Source organism: Drosophila persimilis, unplaced genomic scaffold, assembly GCF_003286085.1.
Source record: "Drosophila persimilis strain 14011-0111.01,24,50 unplaced genomic scaffold, DperRS2 tig00000002-arrow-pilon, whole genome shotgun sequence".
NCBI lineage: Eukaryota > Metazoa > Arthropoda > Insecta > Diptera > Drosophilidae > Drosophila > Drosophila persimilis.
Genome location: NW_020825289.1, coordinates 13210461 through 13224252, shown reverse-complemented (window position 1 = coordinate 13224252; position 13792 = coordinate 13210461). Strand labels below are relative to the sequence as shown.

At 43.8% G+C, this 13792-nt stretch overlaps 2 protein-coding genes across 3 annotated transcripts; one reads left to right on the top strand and one right to left on the bottom strand.

Annotated features, from left to right (window-relative positions):
* Positions 1-983: 983 nt before the first annotated feature.
* LOC6592618 lies at positions 984-1640 on the bottom strand. Its single transcript, XM_002018458.2, has 3 exons — positions 1575-1640; positions 1203-1520; positions 984-1148 (listed from the first exon to the last, which is right to left on the bottom strand). The coding sequence occupies exons 1-3, from the start codon at positions 1638-1640 to the stop codon at positions 984-986; spliced, it is 549 nt and encodes a 182-aa protein (XP_002018494.2).
* Positions 1641-4580: 2940 nt separating this feature from the next.
* LOC6592619 (ras-specific guanine nucleotide-releasing factor RalGPS1) lies at positions 4581-13543 on the top strand. 2 transcript variants are annotated; one of them, XM_002018459.2, is made up of 8 exons: positions 4581-4903; positions 9340-9438; positions 9497-9843; positions 9901-10228; positions 10296-10747; positions 10811-11014; positions 11352-11462; positions 11842-13543. In XM_002018459.2, the coding sequence occupies exons 2-8, from the start codon at positions 9379-9381 to the stop codon at positions 12449-12451; spliced, it is 2112 nt and encodes a 703-aa protein (XP_002018495.1). In that variant the 5' UTR covers positions 4581-4903; positions 9340-9378; the 3' UTR covers positions 12452-13543. The 2 variants fall into 2 exon arrangements, with proteins under 2 accessions (XP_002018495.1, XP_026841542.1); XM_026985741.1 differs by lacking the exon at positions 11352-11462 and having other exon boundaries at positions 4583-4903; positions 11842-13542.
* The last annotated feature ends 249 nt before the right edge of the window (positions 13544-13792 follow it).

Below are 13792 nucleotides of genomic sequence, written 5' to 3'. Positions count from 1 at the left end.
AATAGGAAATGAAGTGAAGATTATAACGAAGAAATGAATTGTTAAGCGTTTCGTATGGGGGGAAGAGGAGCCACAGCAACGAGAGGGTAAGGCTTTTGCCAATGGCAGGGAGATCCGGAACGTGTGATTCAGATCTCAGGTAGGGTGGGTGCGTCGGGGGTAAAACATCGACACCTCGACCTGGTCCAAGTCTGTGTTGAGGGAAGACTGTAATGTTGTTTGTCGAGTAGAGTCCGTTTTTTTCAGTTTTTTTTTGTCGGTTATTTTTGTTATTTCATTTTGTTCGAGATGTCCAATCAGTTGGTTGTTGTGCGACCTGAGGGCTTGGGAAGTATCCAGCCCTGGGATGACTGGCTAGCCGGCCTTGCCCCAAAGAAAAACAAAGGTTCGTAACACCTTTTTAAAGTATTGGTCACTTCGCGTTCGGACATTGGCTTGCATCACAGTTGTAAAGCATTCATTTGTGTTTGGAAGACGCGGTAGGGCTTTAAGGAGCTGACCGTTGGCTTCAAAATCCAATAGAATCGGCTCTTAGTTTTACGGTCTCAATTAACCTGTTTGTTACTGCTGAATAAGTCTCCTAAGCGCAAAACGGTAACTCCGCAGGATCTGCAAATGCCAACTGTCCCTCAGCCAACAGTTGATTTCGTTTGCCACTCCAAGGCCAATAATAGCTGCTGGTGATGCAAATTCGAATTTATCACCTCGAATAGCATGCAGCCTGTAGCGTCGCATTGCCGCATGAATGAGTCAATAAATGCTGATAATTATAGCTCAAAAATAACAGATGGTTCTCGGCTAAACAGATTTTATTTTACCGAAACTAGACCCCAATTTCCGTTGCTATTTCCCTTTCGTTTCATACAGTGTTCAGTCAAATATCACGGAATAGCCCATACATATATTTGATTAATCGGTACAGTACATTTTGTTTTTTAAGGGATCTTCAGGATTCTACTGAATCTGTATTCAGGTGATTCCCACTAATTTCTCTTCATTAAATCCTCCACGAAAGTAAAACTAACGTTCGTATCAAACTGTAGCTTCTTATCGAAGTACCACTGAAGCGCCAATAAATAATCCCCTGTTGGCATGGGAACACGCAGTAGCTCAGGTCTTAGATAAAAGTCCTTGACAATCTGTGGACCCTGCAATATAAATTTCAGATGTGCAATTGGTTAGACATCGATGTATAATCTTACCACGTAGGGGCATGAGTGGTTTAAGTTACTAAAATCTTTGAAGAGCCCATAGATTATATTAGCAATAGGTTGATTCCGCTTTCTCAAATACTGACAGGCATCAAAGTAAATATCGACTAGCCAAGGCTTATAGCCGCTTGCCTTTTTGAAAATTCTGATATGCATTGAAGCATTGTTGACCGGATGTAGTATCGTACCATTTATATTGAGGAGCACTTTGTTTCGACTGACGGCCTTCAGACGATAGTTGTGGAACACGAACCAGGATTGGTTGTAACTCTCGCAGACGACGTTTGTAAACTTGAAGACGACGGCATCCTAAAAAACTTGGTTCAATATTGTCCACTTTACTAGTATTATCCATATATTTACGTTTATATTGATGTGGAATGTTAGGAATAATCCGAGAAGCGCAGAGATAATCAGCTGGCAACGCATTGTTCCTGCTCTTGAGGGCACAATAAAATTTGAATGACACGAACGTGTTATTTTATGCTGTGTTCATTTATGCATGGTAGAGTTAAATTGCTTTAATTACTCTAAACGCTGATTGAACACTAATAAACTATAGTTATAAAGATATCCGATCTTCTGCACAATCCATTCTTGCTTTAATTTCGCTTTTGTGGCTTCTTATCGAAGTACCACTGAATCGTAAATAGATAATCACAGGGTACCCGGGACAGAAGCAATAAACAATATTGAAATTTTTCCAAATATTCCACCAATTAAGGATGGCTGGCGGGACCCCCGCGGGACTTCTGCAACTGAACAGCTGATTGCAGGTTGGTTTTGTTTCGTTCCGTGAAAAGTGTTGGTGCGTTCACAGATTTAGGTCAATGGCGGAGATGCTATATTAAATCGCATTAACTAATAATAAATAACCAATACTTTAAAAAGAACAAACAGGGCTCAAATAATAGAGCTGTTTTCTGAAGGAGTCGACATTAAGAACCCCAGCTTTAAAGTTCAAGATAAAGAAATATTTGCGATTTACTATGTTCCACATTTGATTAAATCGCTAAGGAACATTGTCTGAAATAGAAATCATTATACCCCTGATGGCGTTGTTTCATGGAAAATAGTCGAAGAACTGTATGAAATCGATTCCAGAAATTCAACGCGACTCTACACGAAATTAACAACAAAGCATATATATCCAAATAGCTTTGAAAAAATGAAGGTCAAATATGCCACTCAAGTGTTTAGCCAAAGTGTGGCCGCTGCTCTTCGAACAATGATTAGTTCTGGAGGCTTCTTAAAGTGCAAAGAAAATGCAGAAGCGACGGCTACATTTATTGAAAAAATTAATAGATTATTCGACTGTCTAAATAGTCATGTCCTCTACGGTAAAAACCCATTTATGAGTGCACTGCAAGACAAAAATCTTGGCAATGAGACCCTGTCGGATATGCAAAAATATTTTGAAGAATTTAAATATCCACAGGAAGTCTACTGCATAAAGGGTATGATTTTAACAATCAACTCCATACTTTCATTGGCCCAAAATGTTTGAAGTTATTTATATTGCTAAGTCCAAATGAAACCAAGACCTCTTAAAAAATTTATTTTATTTAATCAGATCACGCGGTGTTACCAACAATAATCGAACTATGTATGAATTTAATGTAATTATTGCATAAGCTGCTGAAAAATTATGACTGCAATAAATGCTCTGAGCTTTTAAAATCGTCCGATGAGGTCCGATGTTTTTCCGAGTATTTAATACTCAATAAAAATGTTGGCTATGTCAGCAGTAGTTTAAAACTTAAAGCTCCTTCTGAAGATTTTTTTACATAAATTAAAATTTATTTTGATATTTTTAATTGGCATTTCGAGACAAAGTCTCACAAATTCAATTTAAAAAGAAGCATAGTCCAAAAATGTATAATTTTAACGTCAAAAATAGTTAAATATGCAGACTGGTTTAAATTCTCCGATCCGTGCTTTGTACACCGAAATCATCTGCTCAATCAGTTTGTATTGATTTTGATTAGAAAAATTGTAAATGGTTAACAGATAGGATGATAGGGAATCAAAATTCAAAATCATACGATAAGAAGCTCAAAATTTTGCGGTAGTAGGAGTTTTTATTTTATTTTGTAAAATTGTATGTATAAGTTTTTATTTTTATTTATATGTATGTATGTACATATATCTAACAGATTTAATTTTAGGCGGGGAACATGGATGTGACATAATTACTTAATAGTCTTGAAATTATGTCATATCAAGTCGACTCAAAATTCAGATTAATTTTTCACCCCATTTAATATATAATAATAAATGTGCAATTATAATTTTGTAATATTTTATATTTTGTAGTATAAATCAAACAAATAACAGCTTTTATTTTATTTCCCGCGCCCTAGTGTACCACACCCCCACCACCTGTCCATCAAAAGACCCAAAACAAGAACCAAAATCAAATTTCAGTTCTAGCGGCCAGCAATACTAAACACACACACGCAAAGTACGTGAGAATGCATGTGCACCCATACACTAAAACATGCTGGCAAAACAGAACCAGACCTGAGAGAGTTCAAAAAATCTGAAAAAAGCATACAATCACATATTTTTGACGCGTCAGTACTCTGGGGTACTCAACGCGCTAGTCAGGAATATGAATAATTCGCTATATTTTGAAGATGAGACCGTATATTTCGGTATTTATTTGAATCGGGTGGAATCGGTAATAACCGGCTCACAGCAATGAGTCCCATTCCATGCACCCATACCCTGGGGGAAATATATGTTATAGATTTGTGAATATGTTTGTCATCCCAGGGTCCAAAGAAGGCAAAAACAATTTAGTCTCTGTTTTAAACATATTTCAACGATATTTAAAGCTTATTTTTTTCTTGCAGGGAACAAGAATAGGTATCAGGATCGAGATATATATACAATATACAAATAATAAACATGAATATGTTTTGAGAAAAAGTCTTTATTAGTTACGTTTTATCTTCATATCATATTTACCCTCTCATATAAAATTAACAAAATAGGGTATACAAATACCTATACTAGGTCTTTGGCGACTGTTTTTTTTGTTGAACTATTTTGTTTAAGCCTTGTTTTAGTCAAAATACAACAAAAGCAAGGACTAAAAACTAACCAATTGTGTAGAAAATTTATTCATCAATGGGCTAAAATTATGTGGGCATGGCTAAATGTTCTATATAGCTGGTAATATTCGACGGAAGATCAAAAACGAGGAATATGTAAAATAGACCTTGAATTCGTCAGTATATTTACGGTATATTTCGAAAACAAGACGGTATATTTTGGTATATTTCTGAGGGTCGCGGTCACACTGGTCGCGTGAATTCTGTGTAATTTTTATCATTTAAATTTCTGGATACTACTAATTTTTTTGTGTTTGTGTTTAAGAATCCAACAGTACTTTGCTGGCGGAGCGCTTTTCCTGTTCGATGTTCGGTCTGATACGTGGAGATAACATAAGGTAGCAAATGTGTGGTGGTTGAAAGTTCTCGGCGTCGGTATCGCGCGCCGACCAAACATTTATTTGTTTTTCCCCAATGCTAAAAGAGACGCGAAGAAGCCAATAAGTGTAGCGAAGATTAATTAAATGTGCGTTGCGCGCGTATCGTCACACACCAATTAATCGAATTAAAGCGGTGCCCGTGCCCCAAGTTGGATAATGCGGCCACAGTGCCACAGCTTCAGCTGCTGTTTAGGTGAGTTCTGGTCTGCGCTGCTGTGGGGCTACCGCGAAGGGCTGGGTTTGTACCGTGGGCGGGGGGTGCTAGGCGTTGGGAAGCTATAAATAATGTGCAATGCTATTTTGGAAAGGCGACGGCGTCCGTGTCGCCCCAGAAATCATCAAGAATCAAGTGCAATTTTCCTTTTCTTTCGGTGTCCCGCGCGTCCATGCTGATTACGAAACGGGGCAAGGCGCGAGTGACAGGGGATGGGGAGTGGACGCCCGCTTGGCATACAATGGAGCTTGGCTTTCGTTAACGAAGGTAAATTGCGTGCGAAGGTGTGTGTCTGTTTGCTTTCGTGTTCAATGCGCTATCGATTTGGTTAGGGGTGTTCACCGTTCCCCCGCTTCCGGTAGGAAAGCAGGGTATGTCTTCTATGTGAATCATCCATCGTTTGGTTTGTCGTCGAGCAGCGCAATCAATAAAAATCGTTTAGCATTACCCGCATTGCTTGACTTGACACTTCCTTTAGCGTTAGATCATGTGATAAGCAAATGCTACTATCAGTCACAGATACACACACACTAGCACGTTTAGCAACGCCCCTTCTCGAAATTCGAATTTAAATGTTTTCCAGCTGTTGTTGCTGCTGCGTTTCTTTGGTCCACGGATACTTGTTCAACAGGATGTGAGTCCCAGCAGCAGCAGAAGCAGCGACAGATGTTTCTGCCTGCCCTCGCATCGTTGCAAGATGTGAGATGCTGACATGCCATTTCAAGGCCCTCTCCATCCGTCTCCCTACCTCTCGCTTCCAATTGCCCTTGTTCTGGCTTAAGTACAGCCACTCGGAAAGAAATGGGTAAATGGTTCATTTCTAGTCCGGGATGGGACCTGAGCCGCTCACTGGGTGCCTGCAAGTGACCCACTTTGGAAGCGCGGATCACATAAGCCGCAAAACCAACAAAAACAAAATGCGAGAAAGAAGAAACCTCAGCTCAATTGCTTGGCCTTCCTTGTGGGCCCCAGCTTTGTTTTTGTGCACTCTCACGCGGGGGTATCATGATTATTCCCAGAACTTTGCAATTCTGCAAGCCGACACATGTCCGACCCTGCGATTAATAAGGGTACTCATATGTACATATGTATATGTATTCTCTGTATTCTTGATCTGTTCTGCCTGATCTTATGAAAACCAGTTATTAAACCCTTATTAAATGCGGAACTGCTACGATCGGATAACCAAGATATTATTGTACACACAAACACACATAATTCAGAATCGATCGGTGCCCCAAGGGTATCTCTAGCTTCGGTCCGTCCAAGCGTGGGCTTCCTTTCTGGTTGTTGTTCAGTTTTGCACTTTTCATTTGTACTGGTAGTTTCTCTCTTGTTGTTACCCACCAGCGACCGACCGTAATTACCTGTATTCCTCCATCGAAGTGTGCGTCAGTCGAGTGCATGTGCGCGAGCGTGTGTGTGAATAGTTTTCTACGGGCTGCCACTTGCCGTGGAGCCCCGAGTGTGCCGCCGAGTGGATTATGGTCGGATGATAACGCCCCTAGTTCTCAATGAAAGATTAGCTAAATGTTTTCCCACTTGAATAGCATCCCGCCACCCTCTGATGTTCCAATGTCTTCTCTGGCAGTCGGTGTCGAAGGTTGATTGAGTCAAATGGAAATTAATGCACAAATATTTCATTTTTAATCGCAAATCTCTTCGGGCGGTTGTTGAACTTGACAGCAGAATGAAACGACGAGCCGAGCGAAGATCACTGGCGACAGCCACTCACCGCTGACCTTGCCCGCCATTATCCATATTGTATAAGTACGAGAGATATTACATGCATAAAATATTTTGTAAAAACTGTGCTGCCAGCTCGAACTATGCATAAAGAAAGCGGCTCCAGAGATCTTTGGCCCCGCAGCGAAGTCTGAGGGTCAAGCAGAGCTGAACTGCAGATTCTTTTGATGGGCAATCACATGTCGTAGCCGCCGGCGCAAATTCCAGAGCAACACCCACCCACACACGAAGGGGCCAAAAGAATTTATCAATGGAAAACGCCAGCAGCCAGAGAGGAGAAACAAGAATATTAATGCTAAGTTTCCTCAGGCACACATGATTACCCCCCTCCCCCGCACACAAACATATGTATGAGCATACATATGCATAGAAATATGTATGGCATTGTATTTTATTTAAATACAATTGCAGGCCTTACACTGATAAACAAAAAACTGAAAAGCAGAATGGAAATTAAAATGAATATGAGAACGGAGAACAGAACGGAGAAGGCAATGTGATTTCCGCGAACTCTGCAGCTGTTTTGTTTGTTTTCTTTGAAGAAATTTATGTAAAGACAATAAACATATTGGCCAGAGAAAGACTAGGGAGAGATGGTGCCGTTCAGGGGGAAGATTGCAGTGGGCGGCATTTTGGGCAGATAAACAGGCAAAAAGAGGTGCCTCCATATCCACATTTTTCCATATCCCTGACCACGAAAACAGCCATTTGTTGCCGTGTTTTTTTTTATCTATATCACATAAATCCGCTGGATCTGAAAAGTTTACGAAATTCGCATTAAAGGAGATCTGTCTTCCAGACAGAAAAGAGGGAAATCTTAACAGATAGACAGGGCAGGCCACATGAGGAACGTTTATTGTTTGGCTTGGCTTTAATTGCTATAATTTGATATCTACTATAAATGTGTTCTCTTTTCCGAGCCATAACCGAAAAGAACTCTGAACGAAATTCGCACAGATTGGCAGATACACATATCCGTAATTTGTGGTATATTCGGAATCGGACTCGGACACGGACTCGACCCATCCCATCCCATCAGAATGAGATACGAGTATTTGTGTGTGCTGAGCGAATAGTTCAATAGTCAATAAAGTCCATTTGCTCAAAAACTTGAGGCAGTCGTCTGGCATTTTGGAATATATGTACATACATATATAATTTGTGTTCGCCTTTTGTCTTTTCTGGGCTTTTGTCGGTTGTTTTTGTTTCGTTCCCCCCCATTTGTTTTCATTTTATCTACATATATCCCTCCACATACTCGCCCCCGTACGAGTAGCCGTATATCTGCTTGTGTATTTTTTTGTAAATACGCTGCAATTGAATGGGATTTCCTTTTTTCGGGATAGAAGCATATGCAAATGCCTGAGAAGATGCGAATCCCGCACGATTAGAATGGAATCTGCTCTCAGTTCGAATCGAATAGTATAGAAGGAAATGCGAAATAGAATTTAGTGCCATTACCGTATCCATATGGATACTGACTTTTCCTCTTCCGTCTTTGGTTATCGTCTCTCTGTGGCTTGCTGTCTTCATCGCACCCCCACAACGCCACACACTCATCTCTAATCATATTTTCTCGGCCATATCTGAATCGGGTAATTCCATTTGGTCCACTGAGCAACGCAAAATAATCGAAGGAACCGCAGACGCAGATACAGACACAGACCCCCAGTGACAGCCGCGACAGCATGGCGAAGGCGATGCCAGTGGGGCTATGTGTGGACGTCATTGCATTTGATCAGCTCTTCTTTGAAATGATTATAACTTAATTGAAATTAATTAGCCGGGGTCGTCTCAGTCAGACTTTGCTTGGAGAAATGTGCATAGAAATGGCGTGGATACACAGACACTGCAGTGCAGTGCAGTGTGGTGCCGGGCAGGGCAGGGCATGGAAGATAGAACTCAAACTATCTATCATTCTCAGCGTTGCAGTGGAAATCTAGAGAATGACCGGCATTCAGAGAAGGGAGATAGATACATACTTGTACTTCGTAGGCCCGTAGTTAAATTTGGGTTCATTTCCAGGGCCCGTGCTCAGCGAGTTCATTGAACCAAGCGGAAAACCAATTTCGGCTTTGGCTTTGGTGACTCGTTTTCAAAACAAGACAAAACTTTCCGCTGGCCGTTGCAGCCATAGCCTTTATCAGTGGTGCGAGTGTGTGTCTGTGTGTGCAGCATATTGTTGCACCCCCAAAAAGCCAGTCGACCACACGACTGCTACCATAAAAGAGCAACGCAGAGCGGACCAGGCCGGGCCAGGTCTTCCTATTGCTTCCGCGCGCTCCGTGCTCGTGACTCACATAGCCCATTCCATTCAATTGGAAATTGGGCAGCGAAGCGTGCCAGAAGCTGCCGCCTTTCCGCTGTTCGTGCAACACAAAAGCCACAATGCAGAACAACACCGTGCCACAGCAAAACAAACTTCGGTTTCAGTAAGCGCGTGGAAAGAAAGGAAAACGGTCGCCCGAAGCTGTGCATACCCTTGCAGATCGATCCTTCCTATCGCAGGTGATATTTGGATCTACAGCGATCGTAGTTGATGTCCGAGAAGTCTTGTAAATCATTAAACACTCCTTCGCTAGGGTATAACAGCGGATCCATTCGAAACTTTATCACAGAGCGAACTCAATCGGAAAGTTTATACTTACAAGTCCCGTCGTTTATTGCAGTCTGTTTGTGTTGTCCAAGTCTCACGTCCGCTGGTTGCCATGATGCGATACTCGGAAATCTCACGCGACCTGTCCATGGATAATCTGCGCTACTCGGAGGTAAGACTTCTCGATTACCCATTGAAAACGGTTTAACTAATGTTTGCCAATCCCTCAGTTGAGCAGAAAACCAACAACCGACTATAATGGATACGCTGGGCAGGCGTATTCTACGCAGTTGCAGTTCAGACAGAACTCTCCCGCTCCTGCTACGCCGCCATCCATGCAGTCGCAGCAGCAGCCGCCTCGACTGGCCAAGCAGCGGAGTCCGAATGGGAATGCGCATACAATGGCCTGCTTGCGGCAGGAGAAGAGCCCGAAGGAGCACCAGGTGGAGCCTCAGATGATGCAGCATCAGGCCAGCAAAACGCTGAACATCAAGAGCACGCGACGCAAGAACTCCATCGGATGCCTCAACAGTTTCTCCTCCTCGCCAGACTCGCCGGGATGCTACTACAGCATAGCGTAAGTGAACCACCCACAACCATTGACTCACTTCTTACAGAAACTTCTCGATTCCAGGGCCTCGGCAGCACCGTCCTCCAAGTCGCAGAGCCTGCCGGCCCATGGCTCCATCAAGCAGCTGGATGCGGTCATCTTGAGCGCCCTGCGAGTGCCCGCCGATGTTCTAGCCAACCAGATCACGCTGCTAGACTTTCCTGTCTTCGCAGTGATTCAGCCGGATGAGCTGGGCAGCTGTGCCTGGACAAAGAAGGACAAGCATGTGGTCACGCCGAACATTGTGGCCTTCACCAAGCGCTTCAACCACACGAGCTTCTGGACAGTGCAAGAGATATTGAACGGCGAACAGCCCAAGCAGCGAGCGGAGATATTGACGCATTTCATCAAGGTATAGGAGAGGATCCTTCAACCGAATCTTCAGTTGAATAATCCCACCCACGTTTGACTCTCTCTAGGTGGCCAAGAAGCTGCACGAGCTGAACAACCTCCATTCGCTGTTCGCCATAATCTCGGCCATGCAGAGCGCCAGCATTTATCGGCTGAAGAAGACGTGGGCCTGTCTGTCCAAGAAGGATCGTCAGTCGTTTGATCGGCTCAGTGACATATTCAGCGATCAGGACAATTGGGCCAATCTGCGGGCCTACCTGGAGAGCCTACGCCTGCCCTGCATACCCTATCTGGGACTCTTTCTCACCGATTTAATCTACATCGATCTGGCGCACCCGCACAAGGGTGGGCTGGAGCCCGAGCAGCGACGAAACAAGATGAACAACATACTCCGTGTCATTTCAAACTATCAGCAGTCGGACTACAAGCAGCTGCAGCCGCATGAGTCCACGCAGAAGTACCTCACATCTATACGATACATCGAGGAGCTGCAGAATATATTCGAGGAGGATCAGTACAAGTAAATCAATCTACATACAATATGTATATGCATTTAAAGAACCTTCTTGTGATCTCCTCCTAGACGTTCACTGAATCTGGAACCGGCATCGCCCTCAGGCCCTAGCTCGTCGTCCTGCAGCTCCAAGGAGTCGTTCAATGTGGAAACCGTCACACCAGCCCTGGGCTGTTTGAATCTCTCGCCAGCCAAAACCATTGGCTCCATGCGCATGGCCAGCGGCACAAAGTTTGTACCCGGCCATCGCAAGTGTCGCAGTCTGGGCACCAAGTAAGTACCGGCCCAGGACAATACCTGTACCCACGACAAGCGATACCCATTCGGTTCATTCCGTTCTTAACCACTCGAACTCCTACCTAATCTCTCCACCAACTCAAATCACTGCGCCAATTGGACATTGTATACACCGGGTCTTTATTAATCGTTAATCTGTCTCTCGTTTACTCTGTCTCTCACTTGATTGTTTTGCTTTGGCTTCTGCTTTCGTTTTGTGTAATTTGTGTAATTGTTAATGTACTCTCGAAAAATCTGTAACTGCAACGGCAACCGTAACCGTAACCGCATCCGCAACCGCAACCGCAACCTAAAATGATGCACTGCGCCATAGATTTCGCAGCAGCAGCTTGCCGCGCAACTTTGCACAAAAGTGTCAATGCTGCATTGTGATGATTGCGCCGGGCATTGGCACCATCTCCAACAAGCGGTGCAGATGCCGCGGGTGAGTCCTGTAGCTTGGATATACACTTGTATGAACGCCTGTAGCCGATACTGATCAGAACCAGAACCCACCCGCAGACCTTATTTCATTTCGATATTATCATCCTAAGTTATTGTCGTTCAGTTTTTGCACGGACCCAAGTTGGAAATGCTTCATATGAAAGACACCCTACACCCTCTGATCTACGCCCCACACACTGCTCTTTTGATTTGGTTTCTGTTTCACCACAAAACCACACTCTTCCCACACCCCACACACACATACGCAGTTCGTCCTTTGTTGCTTTACATTCATTTATTACCTCATAGCTGAGATGCATGAAAAACTTTCGAAGTCCAACAGACCAAGACTTTAACTAAAACAATCCACTTTACCTTAGCATCTTTGGAAAGATTGCCACGCACAGTCACGGCGACGGCCATCCGCACCATCTGCAGTTGGAGCACGACCAGGGCGTGCTGCCACGACACCACCTGCTCGACGACTCGGTGCTGGAGCACAGCGATGCCCTGTCCAATGCGGATCTCACATCCCTGGAGAGCGCCGAGGGAATTTTGTGCGACTTCACAGGCAGCGAATGCGATCTGATGTCCCCGGAGGCGGCAGCCGCCATGCAGGGCTGCGTTCGTCGCAAGACCGTTCAAAAGGAAGGACGCAAGCCGGCGGTAGCCTCCTGGCAGCGATACTGGCTGCAAATTTGGGCCAACTCTCTGGTCTACTTTCCGCCCAAGTCCTTCAAGGGCAGCGAGCGGAGCGACTTCAAGCGCGAGCCCTGCAAGGTGTGCCCCCTGGATGGCTGGTACGCCCACGTCAGCGACAACACGAAGCACAAGAACACCTTCGAGCTGTGCCACCGCACTCTGGGCACCGTCTACAAGTTTCGCACCGACAGTCCGCAAATGACGCATCTCTGGACGAACGCCATCTGCAAGCTGGCCACAATGCGTGTGCCAAAGCCATTGCCAGCCAATCTGATGTCCTTCGAGTGAGCTCCTGCTCCTGCTCCTTTCGGGGGAATTGTACTTGAGAGCTCGAATCTATTGTACTCATCATTGTTTAGACCGTAGTTAAGTTAGCTTAGCCATTGTATACATATGTGCACACCGCACAACCAAGCAAGCAAACAATCGAGCAACCAGCCGCAACACCACCCACCAACTCAACTCAACCACTCACTCACTCAATCACACACACGAGACAACCAACCACTGAACATTCCCAGAACACAATGAACGAACAAATTGCAAACTGCAAACTACATCTAGATGAATCGATTCAAATGGTATTTCAAAAGACTGACACCGGCAGAGAACGAAGAGGAGAAAGGAATTGAAGCAGCGAATCAACACAAACAGACAAATAATCAAAAACAGATCAATTGTAAGAACCCCATTTCCGTGCTGTCTTTAGTGTTGTGCTGTTTGTATGTGTATGTGTATGTGTATCCTTAATGTTAGGTCAAATACTTGGACATTTACTGAACTTTATTTTGCGCTAATTGTGCCATATTATTTCTAAATTAGTGTAATCACTGCGAATGTCGGCAGCATTGAATATAAATATAACAGAGAATCAAAAATCAAACGAACTTTCGAAATGAAACTATAGGCTTTAATACGAGTATCTATCGCTGTCACTATCACACCATCGCCTGTACGATCACTGCAACCATCTGCCTTAAGTTGATGCCCTCTAGACATAGACACACCATATACCTACGATTACGATTACTCTATATAAAAATGTGTGTATATTGCATGCTATAGACAATACTCTGCGCGAATTGTACGAAACGAATGTGTGTAATATAATGTAATACTTGTTTTCTGCAAAATGTTGGAAATGTGCTCATGAATTTGTTACTCCTAAGCTTTGCCACACATACAGAACTTTGATTTGCAACGTTTTTACATTAGGCTTAAGAAAGAAATGCAACAAAAAATATTTAAGAACGCTGTTGCCTCGAACATTTCTGGTGGATCGGATCAGATCGGATCGGTACATAATAAATGTCTCCTCTATCGTGTGGCTTGCCACCAGCACGGGGCAATGTGTGAAAACAAGAGCTGCAAACGAACCGAGAAATTGCTCTTATATAAGTCTATCGCTTTGGGATTTACAACCATTTTCACCCGCAAATCAGATCGTGCCAAGTGCGGGAATTTGCAATTCATTCGTTTGATGGTTAATGGTGGCTGCCTTTGGCTTTGGCCCGGGCGCACTGAATTTCAATTAGGGAACAGAGCATGACAGGCCAGCGCTCAGTAGGAGCCATAAAATGAAGAGTGGAGTTAATAGAGCCCCCATTCGACTGCGAAACATGAAAGGGG